We start from the raw sequence: 12,692 nt of genomic DNA on the forward strand, positions 1-12,692 counted from the left end.
GAGTACCGATGCTTGCGAGTGTGTGTGTGTGTGTGTGTGTGTGTTTGTCTCTAGTGAATGAGGACAAAGATCCCATTTTGAGTCTGGAGCTAATTTGATTAAATGCTTCCAATGTCTCTTTACTGATTGTCCCTTGTGGTTTGTGTGTGTGTGTGTGTGTGTGTGTGTGTGTCTACAGCAAGCGCTCATTCCACTGAAAAAGAGGCTCTGATGTCTGAGCTGAAGGTTCTCAGTTACCTTGGCAACCACATGAACATTGTCAACTTGCTGGGCGCCTGTACGGTCAGAGGTAAGAGGTCAGCAGGTTCAGAGTTGAACCTCAGTTCAGCTCTTTAAACTGGGTAATTCTGGGTAATTTAAACTGGGACTGATGGGAGAGACTGAGTGTATTTTACAGACCAGAAGCTACATTATATCCTCATCTCTGAAATGCGCTCAGGATAATGCAGCACTAAGGAAAAACACAAGAGTGGAGAATACTTGAGTAGTTATGGTTTGATTTTATTCAATTTATATTATTTCAATTAAAAAATTCTTTACCTGTTTGTTGCATTTGCCTCGTCTGCCAGATTTGGCCACTAGGTAACACCATAGCAACTACCTTGCAACCACCTAGCAACCACTAAACAAAATCATAGAAATCAACTGTAATAACGTACAGTAGCAAGAACCTAGCAACCCCATATAATCACGATAGGAACCACCCAGCAACACCACAGAAACCACCAGAGAGCAAGCATCTAGCAAGCAGTGAAACTTCATATATTGTGTTGTCTGCAGATGCAGTCATGTGACGTCTCTCATTTTAAACAGAGCATCTTATGTTATTTAGGGCTGTATACTGGCAATACAATACACATCACGATAAACAATATCATGAAGTATTGTAATACCTTAAACAGGGTAATAAATTACGATATTTTAACTGAAATAGTATAAAAACACACTATCATATTTATAAAATGTGAAATATACTTGGTATATCCAGTCAAACATTGGGATCTAATGACAATAATACAGTGGTATCTGGTGGTAATATCTAGCTTACCCTCAACACTAAACAGACCACAGTCTAGCACCAATCTTTATCTGTAAACTAATCATTCAAAATAATACACACTATTATGTTTTTAAAATCAATACAGTATTGCGAACCAAAATATCACAATAAGCCACAATACTAGGATATCGATTTTGTCTTATAAAAGTCTCTAGTGGTATTACTATTTACTGTTTGGAACATGTGCCTAACCATATTCTCTGCAACAGGTCCTACACTGGTTATCACTGAGTACTGCTGCTATGGTGACCTGCTGAACTTCCTCAGAAGAAAGAGAGATGCGTTCTTCAGCTCTAAAACAGGAGACGGGTACTACAAAAACCTTCTCAGTCAAACACAGCCTTCAAGGTAAGAGACAGTGTGTGTGTGTGTATGTGTGTGTGCAGCTGCTTATTTGTATTAGCATTATGTGAGAACTGGTAAAATTGGTATTTCTTGGTCCTGGGCTCCAACTATAGTCAGGAGTGTAAGTTTAAATCATGCTTAAGCCATAAACCCTAAAGGACCCGCTTTACACATGCCTTTTTGGGCAAGCTGACAGACAAAGGACTGTCAATTAAAATCATTGTGTGCTGGGGCAGTAGAGTACGGTGACATTACAGGATTAAACAACATATGACAATTATAACTTATGTAGCGTTACTGCAAAGTGAAACTTAAATAACTTAATTAAATGGAAATGTTACATGTGTGTGTGGATTTAGCAATGAAAAACAGCTCTGATAACAAGATATCCCTGTATGTATCTTAGGGAAGGCACAGATAATGGATACATGCCAATGAGGTCCTATCAGAAGAGATCTAATCAGACAGGTAAGACCGATTTCAACACTAAAAACTGTAGAAATCACCAAACAATGCTGGAACTTTAATAATAAAAAAATAAGACAATTTAATAATTGCATGCCAACTCACAACTATTTTTATATTTGATTATAACTCTCTCTCTCTTTGTGTGTCTCTCTCACTCTGTCTCTCTCTCCCCCCAGAATGGATTGATGATAAAGATGACTTGTCTCTTGATACAGAGGATTTGCTCAGCTTCTCCTACCAAGTGGCCAAAGGCATGGACTTCCTCACTTCCAAAAATGTAAGAGTTTATATTTGTGTTGAAGCTGTATTCACAGTAAGAAATTACACTATAAAATGTAGTTATAAAAGTTGAGAAAACTCATGCAATTTCAAAGTCAAACTTCTATGTTCTATTAAGAAAAACACCAACAATTGTGCCAACTAAAACCTTTAGTTTAGAAAATGTAATTTCCATATGTATAACAACTAAAGTATGTATTAGTAGTAGCCATCTGGACCCACTCAGCAACACAAATATAGCAACTTGCTCTAAAAGCCACCAACACTGAGGCTATATTAGAGAAATAGGAATCCTTAAAGAAGGCAGCTTGGGGGGAGTGATTACACCCTGATGGTGAGTGGGAGTTTCATGACACGCCCATTAATAAATAATGCCAGGAGCTAATGGGAAAGGTGTAAGTTATACAACATAGTTGCTGCGCAAACAAAACCAACTGTATAATACTGAAACAGCACAAACGACTCAGTTACAGGTATTTGCTGAGAATAATCAATATGATAAAATTATTAAATAAAAAAATCAGATTAAATCCTTGCAGAACTGCTCAGATGACCCTGTCAACTAAGAGTCAAAATGAGCACATGCAGAGTAGTTGGACTGTCCTTAACCCTCCTATTATGTTTATTTGTCAGGAACAGCAACGGTGTTCATGGGTCAGTTTGATGTCTGAAACCCAAAAAAATCCTTACAAGCAGTGTAAATATATTTTTTTATAATCTCCATTGCTAATTATTCTATCAATATTTAGTGTAGTTGTGTTTCTTACCTCTAACAGGTAATGGTTCAATTAGGATAATTCACTCGTTTTATAAAAAAAAATACATGTTTAAACAATTTAAATGTTTCACTACTTCATTATTTTTAAAAGACCAACATATAAAACAATAGTTTTGTATAACATTGAAACATTGTAATTTAGATTTTGTTTTAGTTTTTGCAGGGGGCGGTTGCAAATATGTGAGATGAACCATTTTCATATTATATGTTGATTACACTAATTAAGAAAGAAAAAGAAGTTTCATACTGAAGAAATACTTTTAACTATTTTTCCTAAAACTTCAAACTTTAAAACCAGGTCAATTACCTAGGGTTGAACTAAAATTTTAATTTGTCATTTTACACACAGGGTATTTTGTCAGACCAACTATTGTTTACAGGGAAATATAATATAATTGCATGCAATTATAAGTAAAATTCCTGTAATATTACTCAACTGCCGCAGTTTGCATGATTCTTTCCCTCTCAATGCCAACTCTGTATCTCTTAGCTTGTTCAGAAATGCATGTGTAAGATGTGTCCTTTAGTGGTGTCTTAAACACAAATTCCATTACCTGACTGTAGGGAGAACCCAGGACTCAACAAGTTCTACGTTTTCAACAAAATCTACATTTTTACCAGATGTCTGTGATACAAAATTGCTCATTTTATTTAAAAATATTAAAATAAATTGTTTAATTTGGGTAAAATAACCTGAATATTAACCTATTCAATTTTTATATGTCTAGTGTATCCACAGAGACCTAGCTGCAAGAAATGTTTTGCTGACTCATGGTCGGGTTGCCAAGATTTGCGATTTTGGTCTGGCTCGTGACATCACCAAAGACTCCAACTATGTTTTAAGAGGAAATGTGAGTAATGGTCTTCAGAATTCTACTATTTTCTATTATTGCATAATGTATCATTACTGGCCTGCAGAAACCTTGTATCTCAATTTTTGCCATGTTATAATGTGAATCTGTCAGTAGTGGGTCCCACCTAGGGGTGGGCGATATGGAGCTAAATTAATATAACAATATTTTAGGGTATTCAGGGCAATATGAAAAAAAACATTTTAAAATTAGTTTTATCAAAATTTAGTACAAATTTCCAGATCACATGGTCCAGATCTTATGTTAATGCTAATAGCATTGTCTGGTCATTATGGTTGCTGTCCAGGCACGTCTCCCAGTGAAATGGATGTCCCCAGAGAGTCTGTTTTCCTGTGTGTACACGTTTGAAAGTGATGTCTGGTCTTACGGCATCTTGCTGTGGGAGATTTTCTCTCTGGGTGAGTACAGCACTGCTAATAAATTAATCATAATACCTTATAAAGTGATATAATAAAAACTAAGCACCTTTTTACTCCACACTAAACACAGGTAACAGCCCGTATCCTGGAGTTCCAGTCGGGTCCATGTTCTACAAGATGATACAAGACGGATACAGGATGAGTGAGCCGGAGTTTGCTCCTAGTGAAATGTAAGAGGCAGAAAGAGTGTGTTCATTATTAATAAACAGGACTTGTTTCAAAGATAAATTGTGTGATTAGCCAAAACATTATGATGATGGACCAATCTGTGTTTTTATCAATTATTAATGTCCAACTATCTTTCAGTTTGACCAGTCAGCTGCTGAAAATAATATTCTTAAAATTAAATGTACTTTACTTTTTGGATGTGCTCTGTATTGGTAACCGTTTTTTTGTGGTTAGTGGTGTTTGTTAGCTCTGCTAAGTGATGTACTTTTAAAAAAAGGGCTGAGGGATGTACTCTGGAGACTTCTAATAAGATTAAACAAGGAACTGCAGTGTCCTGTAACAATGTGTCTGATGCGGAGCTGTTGTTTTAAAAACATTAACTATTCTAACTTCTGAATATATTCTGATCAGTTCTCAGAATCAGCTAATTAAATAATTGTAATAGTTTTTTTTTTCCATCCAATTGGTTTTATATATGTTTCATTTATGTATGTGTGTGTGTTACTAGCTATGAAGTAATGAGATGGTGCTGGAGTGCTGACCCACTGAAGAGGCCGACCTTTAAGAAGCTTGTGGAGAGAACAGAGATGCTGCTGTCTGAAACCACTAAACATGTACGTGTTTTACACTACGCAGTTTGAAGCTTTGGATTCTTAAACCAAGTTGGTTATATGGAAAAGGCAAATTAAAATAATGTTTTTTTTATTGAATTACAGACAGTATGAACCCTTGTATTTTTGAAGTATTTTAAGGACGAATAGCAAAATTGGGAACTACATAATATCTTAAGTTTAGACCTTAATGCACTTTCCGGAACAGTTGCATTTAAGAAAATATTTTTTTTGCAGCATGTGGAACAGCATCACAAGACTAGATCAATGAGTAAAATAAAAGAAAAAAGCCACAAGATGACCCTTCCCTAAAACCCTGCTAAAAAAACAAGCAGATTTATAAAGCAGTTACTGTTTTATGAGTCTGGACTATTGTGCTCTTAACTACCCAACACAGCAGTTACTTTTAGCACAAAATGTATATATATAAAAAAAAACAGATTGGCCATAGCATTAATACCACCTACTGATTGATTGAATAGTTGAAGGGGCATCGGCCGAGGGCTGGAGTCTACATGCTAGGCAGCAAGTAAACAGTCAGTTCTTGAAGTAGGTGCAATAAAAGCAGGAATAAATGTCTAATTTAAGAATCTGAGACACTTTTGGTAATTTTCTTCTGAATGGTAGCTATAGTACTCGACATTACCCAACCCGAGAATACAAGGGCTAGAGATCTTGATCAGAACATCTCCAACACATCAGGCAGGTCAGGTCAGAATACAGTGGCTGTTCCTACCAAACATGGTTCAGTTAAGGTAATCTAGCTACAGGGTCATGGGTGCCCAGAGCTCAATGATGCATGTGAGTGTAGCACAGAAGAGCTACTGAAGCACCAACTGCTGAAGGTATTAATAATGTCTTCTGCTGGCCATGACTCAACAGGTCAGAGCTATGTTTTAGAAAAATAAGGAGGCATAGAGAACGCCCAAGCACTTTGTAGTTCTATAATTAAAGACTGTAGTCGTGCATCTTTTTCTCAGCGTACTTTATGAGCACTGATGAAGGACTAGGGGATGACCAATACATACAAGGTCTACAAGGTGGAGCAGCTAGTTAGGAGTGTGTACCGGCGATAGAGTGGACAGTGAGTAAACACAGTGATTAATAACTCCAGCAGCACTGCCGCTGTGTCTGATACACTTGGACTAGCTCATTTATTACAATACTAGTGTTACTGACGGGTGAGAATGACCCATCACCCACCACTTTGTGGTGGTCCTGACCATTGAAGAATGGGGTGAAAGGAGGAAAATAATAAACTATGCACTACAATGACACGCTGGGCCCCCCCTATTTTTAAGAATTTCCCTGCTTTAATACGCCCACTTGCTACTCTGAAAGGACATGCTAATAATATTGTGTTGGGAGCAAGATAATCACCAGAAAGGGGGTGCCAGGAACAGGACTGATGAACAATGACAGGTGATTTTTGTTTAGTTTTAGTCTTTTGACTAAAATGTATAATACTTTTAGTCACATTTTAATAATTTAGTTATTAGTTTTAGTCTAGTTTTATTCAATGAAAATGTTTTAGAATCTTTAAAATGTTTAGTTTAATTTATGTCATGTATTTTTATGGTTCTACTATTTTAATTGTGTTATTATTTAGCACAAAACATGCATGTAGCTACACAGCTTATATATTCTGCTGTACTTAGTAAAATATCCAGCGCAGCAAATCCTCTGTTAAAGCTGTTAAAAACATTAATACCAAAATAAAAAGTAAATTAATAGGTAAACAGGGGAACTCTGCCTTCAGGGTTTTTCAACATAAATGGTAAGGGTTTTAAAAAAAGACTGAAAGTTTAGTTTTGTTTAGTTTATTATTATTATTTTTTTAGCTTTGTGTTTTCCTGTGTGCTAGCTACTCTGTTACTTGTTCGTACTGGAGCTAACATTAACTTACAGATAAAGAGGTTTACCACAGCTAATGTGCATTAGCTCTTAGTTTTGTTAAATTTACACTATATAAAATGCAGTGAAGCCTGTATGAATTGTGTCACACGGCTCGAGTTTAACAGATATATGTGGCCAATTTAACCTAACTAACACCTTATAGCTCATAGTAATGGACTAAAAATAAACATGATACTAATAAAACTAGCTAATGCTAGCTAGCTAAGAGAGCTAGGTTAAGTTACGTGCGTAACCTGTCACACATCTGAATGTTATCTTAGCTTACCTGCTTCTGAATGTCTTGATGGTGAGACAGGTTCATTGTTTTTTATACTGACTTATTTTCCACATATTTTGCTTAAATTTAGCAGTTTTGTTATCCATGATAGCACAGCTGAACTTATCCTATAAATGTTTTTTTTTTCCAGTGAGAGGGAGTATGTGCCTCAAAGGGCACACAGCGCTGTTCTTAAGGGCATATGGATGATATGTGCTCTGGCAGGTTTAAAATGTTAAAGTCACATGTTTCAAACAGTGGTCAAAAATAACATTTATTACAAACAAATTCCTCATTTCCCCTGAATGTCTTTGACATTTTTTTTTTTTTTTTTTTTTAGTTGATAAAAATTGTAATCAGTTTAATCTTGTTTTCATTTTCGAGTATTCATTTTTATTTAGTTCTTATCTCGTTTTCGCCATGAAAAATAATTTTCATTGTAAAGTATTGATTTTTTGTTCTCGACTCATTTTTACCATAAAAAATAGGTTGTCAACTAATATTTTTGTCATAGTTTTCGTTGTCAAGTATTAATCTTTATTTAGTTCTCGTTCTAGTTTTCGCCATGAAAAATAGGTTGTCATTTAATATTTTTCGTCCTAGTTTTGTTGTCAATTGTTAATTTATATTTAGTTCTCGTCTCATTTTCAAAATGAAAAATAGTTTGTCAATAGGGTTGCCACCTGTCCCGCTTTTCCCAGGACTGTCCTACTTTTTAATATATATTTAAAAAAATCTCATTTATATTAAACTAACCTAGATTTTACTAGGTTAGTTTAACTGACTATTTAGATTTTTTTTGCCTGCATTAAATCTGTCTATTTTCTTGCTAAGTGCACAATTGTGCCTCATTGGTGCTGGGGGATCATGCGACTTCACTATCCAATCGGTACAGGCGGCTCCTACGGATAGTGAATCAAATAGTAAGGAGGGACATCATCACATTTAAAACAACTCTATAGACATTTACTGTGTATAATCTTAGGAGATAGAAGTGAAGATAAGGAAACACACCTAAGCCTGAAACACACAGTATAGGCCTCTCCTTACCCAGTTTTCCATCTGGTGTGCTCTCCTTCCTTAACCTTTTAGCCAAGAGGGGGCAAAAGCAAGCAGTACTTAGATAAGCAGGTAAGCAGCAGTTCCTTCTCATAATTAATGTATTTGAAATATTCATAGCTTTGAACAAGTCTACTTCTCAAAGCTGTCTCTGATTCTGTTACATCAACCGTATATTTGTGGGCAGCTGTCAGTATGACAGTATGCCAGTGTGGCAACCCTAGTTGTCAACTAATATTTTTCGTCATAGTCTTTACCAACAAAATTCTGTTAGCGTGTTCAAAAACGAACACTGCACTGGTCTCATAAAGCTGCCACTATTTTCAGGCTGATACAGAACATATGCTAAAATCTCGATTTCTGAATTTCAACAGGTTTATCTGAACCTCAGCTACGAGAGCAGCAACAGCAGCGACGCCTCAGATCCGCCAAGCCTCCAGAGAGCGCAGTCTCAGCGGCTGAGTTCAGTCAGCAGCACCACGGCAGCCACCGAGCCTCTGCTGCCCCCCTCCAACAATGACGTCTTCCTGGAAAACGAGACCTGCTAAGAACAGCCTGGCCTTGTTTAGCACTTCGGATTAGCACCTCATATTAACACATGTATATAATGCACACAACTGTTTTTTTTTTTCCTTTTTGTTGTTTTAACCAGAACAGACTCATCAGCCTTCCGTTATATTTGGCCTTTACTTTCCACTGTGGTAGACTTAGGGTGTTTTCACACTTGTCCTGAAAAAACGAGTTAGAACCCAAGGCCGATTCTGGGCTTGTTTGGGGGATGGGCTCATTATGACTGATTTGTTTTCACACACAAGAACTTGATCTGAAACAGATCCATTGTGGTGAGAGAGCGCTTTTTGGGATGCTCTACATTTTACCGAGCAGGAGCTCCTCCAAACCTGGTATGACAAGTTTTTTCCATCCATGCAGGCTGAGGTTAAACAAATGTTTATCACCATGCCGTCAGTAACCACATGCACACCAGAAATCTAAGCTAATTACAGTACCCTCACCCAGTCCTATCACAGTGTGGGTTTATTAGGGTATACTGGTGCAAAGGGAAATAACACGACTAGTGGAAGTGTAAAAAATTAACCACTCATGCGACCCCACACCGAGCAAAGGGAGCAGATAGCTTCCACAAATGCATCAGAAATGTAGCAGAGTCAGCCTGAACCCCAGGCTACAGGTGTAAAAACGCCCTTAGTCCAAGTACTTACCACATTTTTTCTTTTTTTTAAAGAACAGTACTTTTATTCGCCTTGTCTTCCATGTTGGTTAAACCCACTCAACACACTCTAAGCCCTGCATGAGCGTCCTGTCCATCCAGCCTAACTGCTGATATGTAAACGCTGCCGAGCACAGCTTGACGGTATTGATCCATGCAGTATTCTAAACGCACCAAGAGCTGAGTTGACAGTATCTTACAGAGTCAGCACCATTAACTGTTACTTAGTGTACTAGCATCAGATAGATCATCATTAGATCAGCATAATTACAACATGCATTTACCGAAAATTATTGAGATGAATAACCGCCTTTAGTGATGATATTGTCATGTAATTAGAAAATCTATCAGTCAAAGGGATAGGTGTGTGTTGTTCTGAATTGTTTTTTTTTTTTTTTACTTGCAGCGACAGATCACACGTTTCAGGAATTTTGCAGCGGCATCTTCAGTTTTATCTGTATAAAATTACAGTTGCAAAATATATAAGTGGATTCTGCATTGATTACTAATCACAGAACTAATCACAGTTTTGTACCGCATAATATCTTGTAGTAGGCAAATTGAGTAAATGCTAGAAAAAGAGCAGGCTACAAAAAGTAAGTGAATTGTTACATTTTAAAACCCAAGTCTGCAATCTTCAACAAACTTACATGTATAATTAAGGCAATTGAGATGGAATATTAGACCATTTCTCTCTTTTGAAGTTTAAAATATAGTGGAACTCTTTAAAAAAGCTTAAGGTGCTTCAAAGAAAAACTTCACAGTTTCAAATTGAAGTTCACCATAAAGTTCTTTATACAACATGAACTTTCAACAGTGTAGTTCAATAAAACAGTAGATCAATACTTCTGGGATGTCTTGAAAGCCACTTCATAATAAGGGCTAAAAGGTCATTACTTGCCTGTTCCAAAAAACACGCACATCTGTACATTCCCCACCCATTCTCTAGCTGATTTGCTTTGTATGCTTTGGGTCATTATCTTGTTGCCTTACCCAAAGTCTCCTCAGCTTGAGTTCATAGACCACTGCACTCATATACTCCCATAAATTGTTGTTGATAGTTTGAATTCATACATTGCTTCCCTTAATGATCACAACCAGTAATGGCAGCAGTGCAGCCAAACCATTTGGCTCCCCCTACCATGCTTTAAAGTTTTTCCTCATTCACCAAATTCCCAACAAAGCGTGGGGCATTTGGGGTAAAATAATTAGCAATCATATCAGGAAGTCCAACTCTTGGAGAATTAGCAACAGTCCTGAATTTTCTTAAGATTGGTATATAACCAATCTTGATGCTTCTTGCATCTCTAGAACACGTCTTCTGATATATAGTTTATATTAACTATATTGAGTAGATTAGTCATTAATTCAGCTCTGTGTGGTTTTATTTGTAAAATCAGCTCTCACTAATTGAAACATCATTTTAAATGTTTTATTTTGGAAAAGTCTATAAAACAGAGGCTCACTTACTTTTTCTAGCCTGCCTGCACTGTGGATGAGTAATCAATGCAGAAACCCAGGGTTTGTAGTAGGACTACTTGCAGCACTGTTAAAGGGGAATTTCACCCATTTCTTAATAACGGTTGAGATGTAAACAAAATCATTCAGAGTGGTTTTGTAAAGAAATTCTCTCTATTCTATATGTAGGCTTTAAGTCGTAATTGCTCACAGTGGTGGTGAACAGAACCAGACAGTACTCTACTCAGTTGGAGGCCTACAACAGCTCTAATGAACTAAAGCTAAGAAGGACATATTAAGGTTAACTAGTGGCTTTAGAAAGCCTATTGACTATTTGCACTTATACTCTGAATGACTTTGATTACATCATTACATAGAATTCCTTTTTGTAAGAGTAGTCCCAAGATAAGGCAGTGTTGCTAAAGGCTAATGAGAGCTAAAAGATGTTAGTTGTCGTTCAACTTTAATTAGGAATGTGCACATTTTTGGTGGAGCTATTAATTTAAGGTAAGCAGATCATTAGGTTCACATGCACATATTGTTTGTGGAGGCTGAATGTATCAAATCAAAATGTGTTACTGACTGGTTTACATTATTTGTTCAGGCAATTTACAAATATGTTTGTTTTTTTCACATATGGTTCTTAAGCACTGTGATTAATATTTATGTATGAAATTGATAATTCTTCATTTGTTTAGCACTACGCAGATCTCTTATGACTGGTTTCTGTGTTGCATGTTAGCATTTATGGTAGCGATACTTTTTAGGAAAAGAAAAGAAAGAAAAGGAAAAAAAATGCAGCAACATGTCAATTCTGAAACTAATTGAAGCAAAAATGAAGAGAAAGGCGACGACGTAAAATGTTCTAAAATGAATTACAGTAATTATTTGAGGACAGGTCCACTATTTTTTGAGTGTTGTAGACTGTAATGTTCAGAGGGCCTGGACATTTTTCTGTAAATAGATTTGTGAAAGCTTTAAGTGAGATTTTTTGATACAGAGTGGTTGACAATAAAATGTTAACGAGTGAAAATAAATTCGAGAAAATGAATGGTTCATTCAAGAAACTGAATAAGCACACATAAGCAAACTTCATGTAGCTTGTATATTTGTAGCTATGTTTACAATACAAGACTGTTTATTCTGATGAAAATTGAGAAATACTATATGTATATAATTTTTTATTTAAACTAAACAAAATTACTGTGTTAATCAGCATAGCCCAGATCACTTTAGAAAGCTCCCTCAAATACTAGCTCCCTTGATAACTCAGACGTAGTTTTTGCAGGTTGCCAGATTCTCATGTTACTCAATCTCTGGTCATAAAGCTTTTTTTTAGTTCGTTTGATAGCTTTGATGTATGCAACACACTGTTTGCCTGTTTTTGTGTTCTATATCTAAATCTCAGGGATCGCGTGAATGGAGGTAGGCAGGTTCAGAGGCTAAAACACACGCTTTTTCAAATAAGAACATGCTGGCTGAAGCTCTGCTGTCAAGAGCTGCCAATGCTTAAACTTCTTAAACATGTTTCTGATTATACATCCTGATCATTTTATGAGTTATTACAGAAAATATACTCCTTAATGACCCTATAAGTATAAAAAAAATAAAACAAAGAAAAAAAAGTAACTACAGTTAAAAAAAAGGCCAGTAGGTAATAAAATCTGGAGAGTTGGAACAAACATGGGTATTTTTCTGCAAATTACAAAAAAATGTAACAATTCAATGGAAGCTCAGCTACAGATAACCCCACAGAGGCTTGACAAGAAAAAAA

The 12,692-nt window shown here is 36.2% G+C and overlaps 1 protein-coding gene across 2 annotated transcripts in view; it reads left to right on the forward strand.

The window, feature by feature from the left end:
- kitb (KIT proto-oncogene, receptor tyrosine kinase b) overlaps positions 1–12,011 on the forward strand; it is a 34,938-nt gene extending 22,927 nt beyond the window's left edge. Inside the window, exons 13-21 of one of the 2 annotated variants that reach the window (XM_049472649.1) lie at positions 179–289; positions 1,270–1,408; positions 1,812–1,873; positions 2,089–2,150; positions 3,659–3,781; positions 4,089–4,200; positions 4,292–4,391; positions 4,898–5,003; positions 8,607–12,011. In XM_049472649.1, the coding sequence (XP_049328606.1) occupies positions 179–289; positions 1,270–1,408; positions 1,812–1,873; positions 2,089–2,150; positions 3,659–3,781; positions 4,089–4,200; positions 4,292–4,391; positions 4,898–5,003; positions 8,607–8,780 (989 nt within the window). In that variant the 3' untranslated portion in view covers positions 8,781–12,011. Of the gene's footprint in view, positions 1–178; positions 290–1,269; positions 1,409–1,811; positions 1,874–2,049; positions 2,151–3,658; positions 3,782–4,088; positions 4,201–4,291; positions 4,396–4,897; positions 5,004–8,606 lie in introns of those variants that run through there. The other variant, XM_022682051.2, reaches the window with a different exon arrangement.
- Positions 12,012–12,692: the final 681 nt, after the last annotated feature.

This window comes from Astyanax mexicanus, chromosome 25 (genome assembly GCF_023375975.1).
Source record: "Astyanax mexicanus isolate ESR-SI-001 chromosome 25, AstMex3_surface, whole genome shotgun sequence".
In the NCBI taxonomy this organism is placed as follows: Eukaryota; Metazoa; Chordata; class Actinopteri; order Characiformes; family Acestrorhamphidae; genus Astyanax; species Astyanax mexicanus.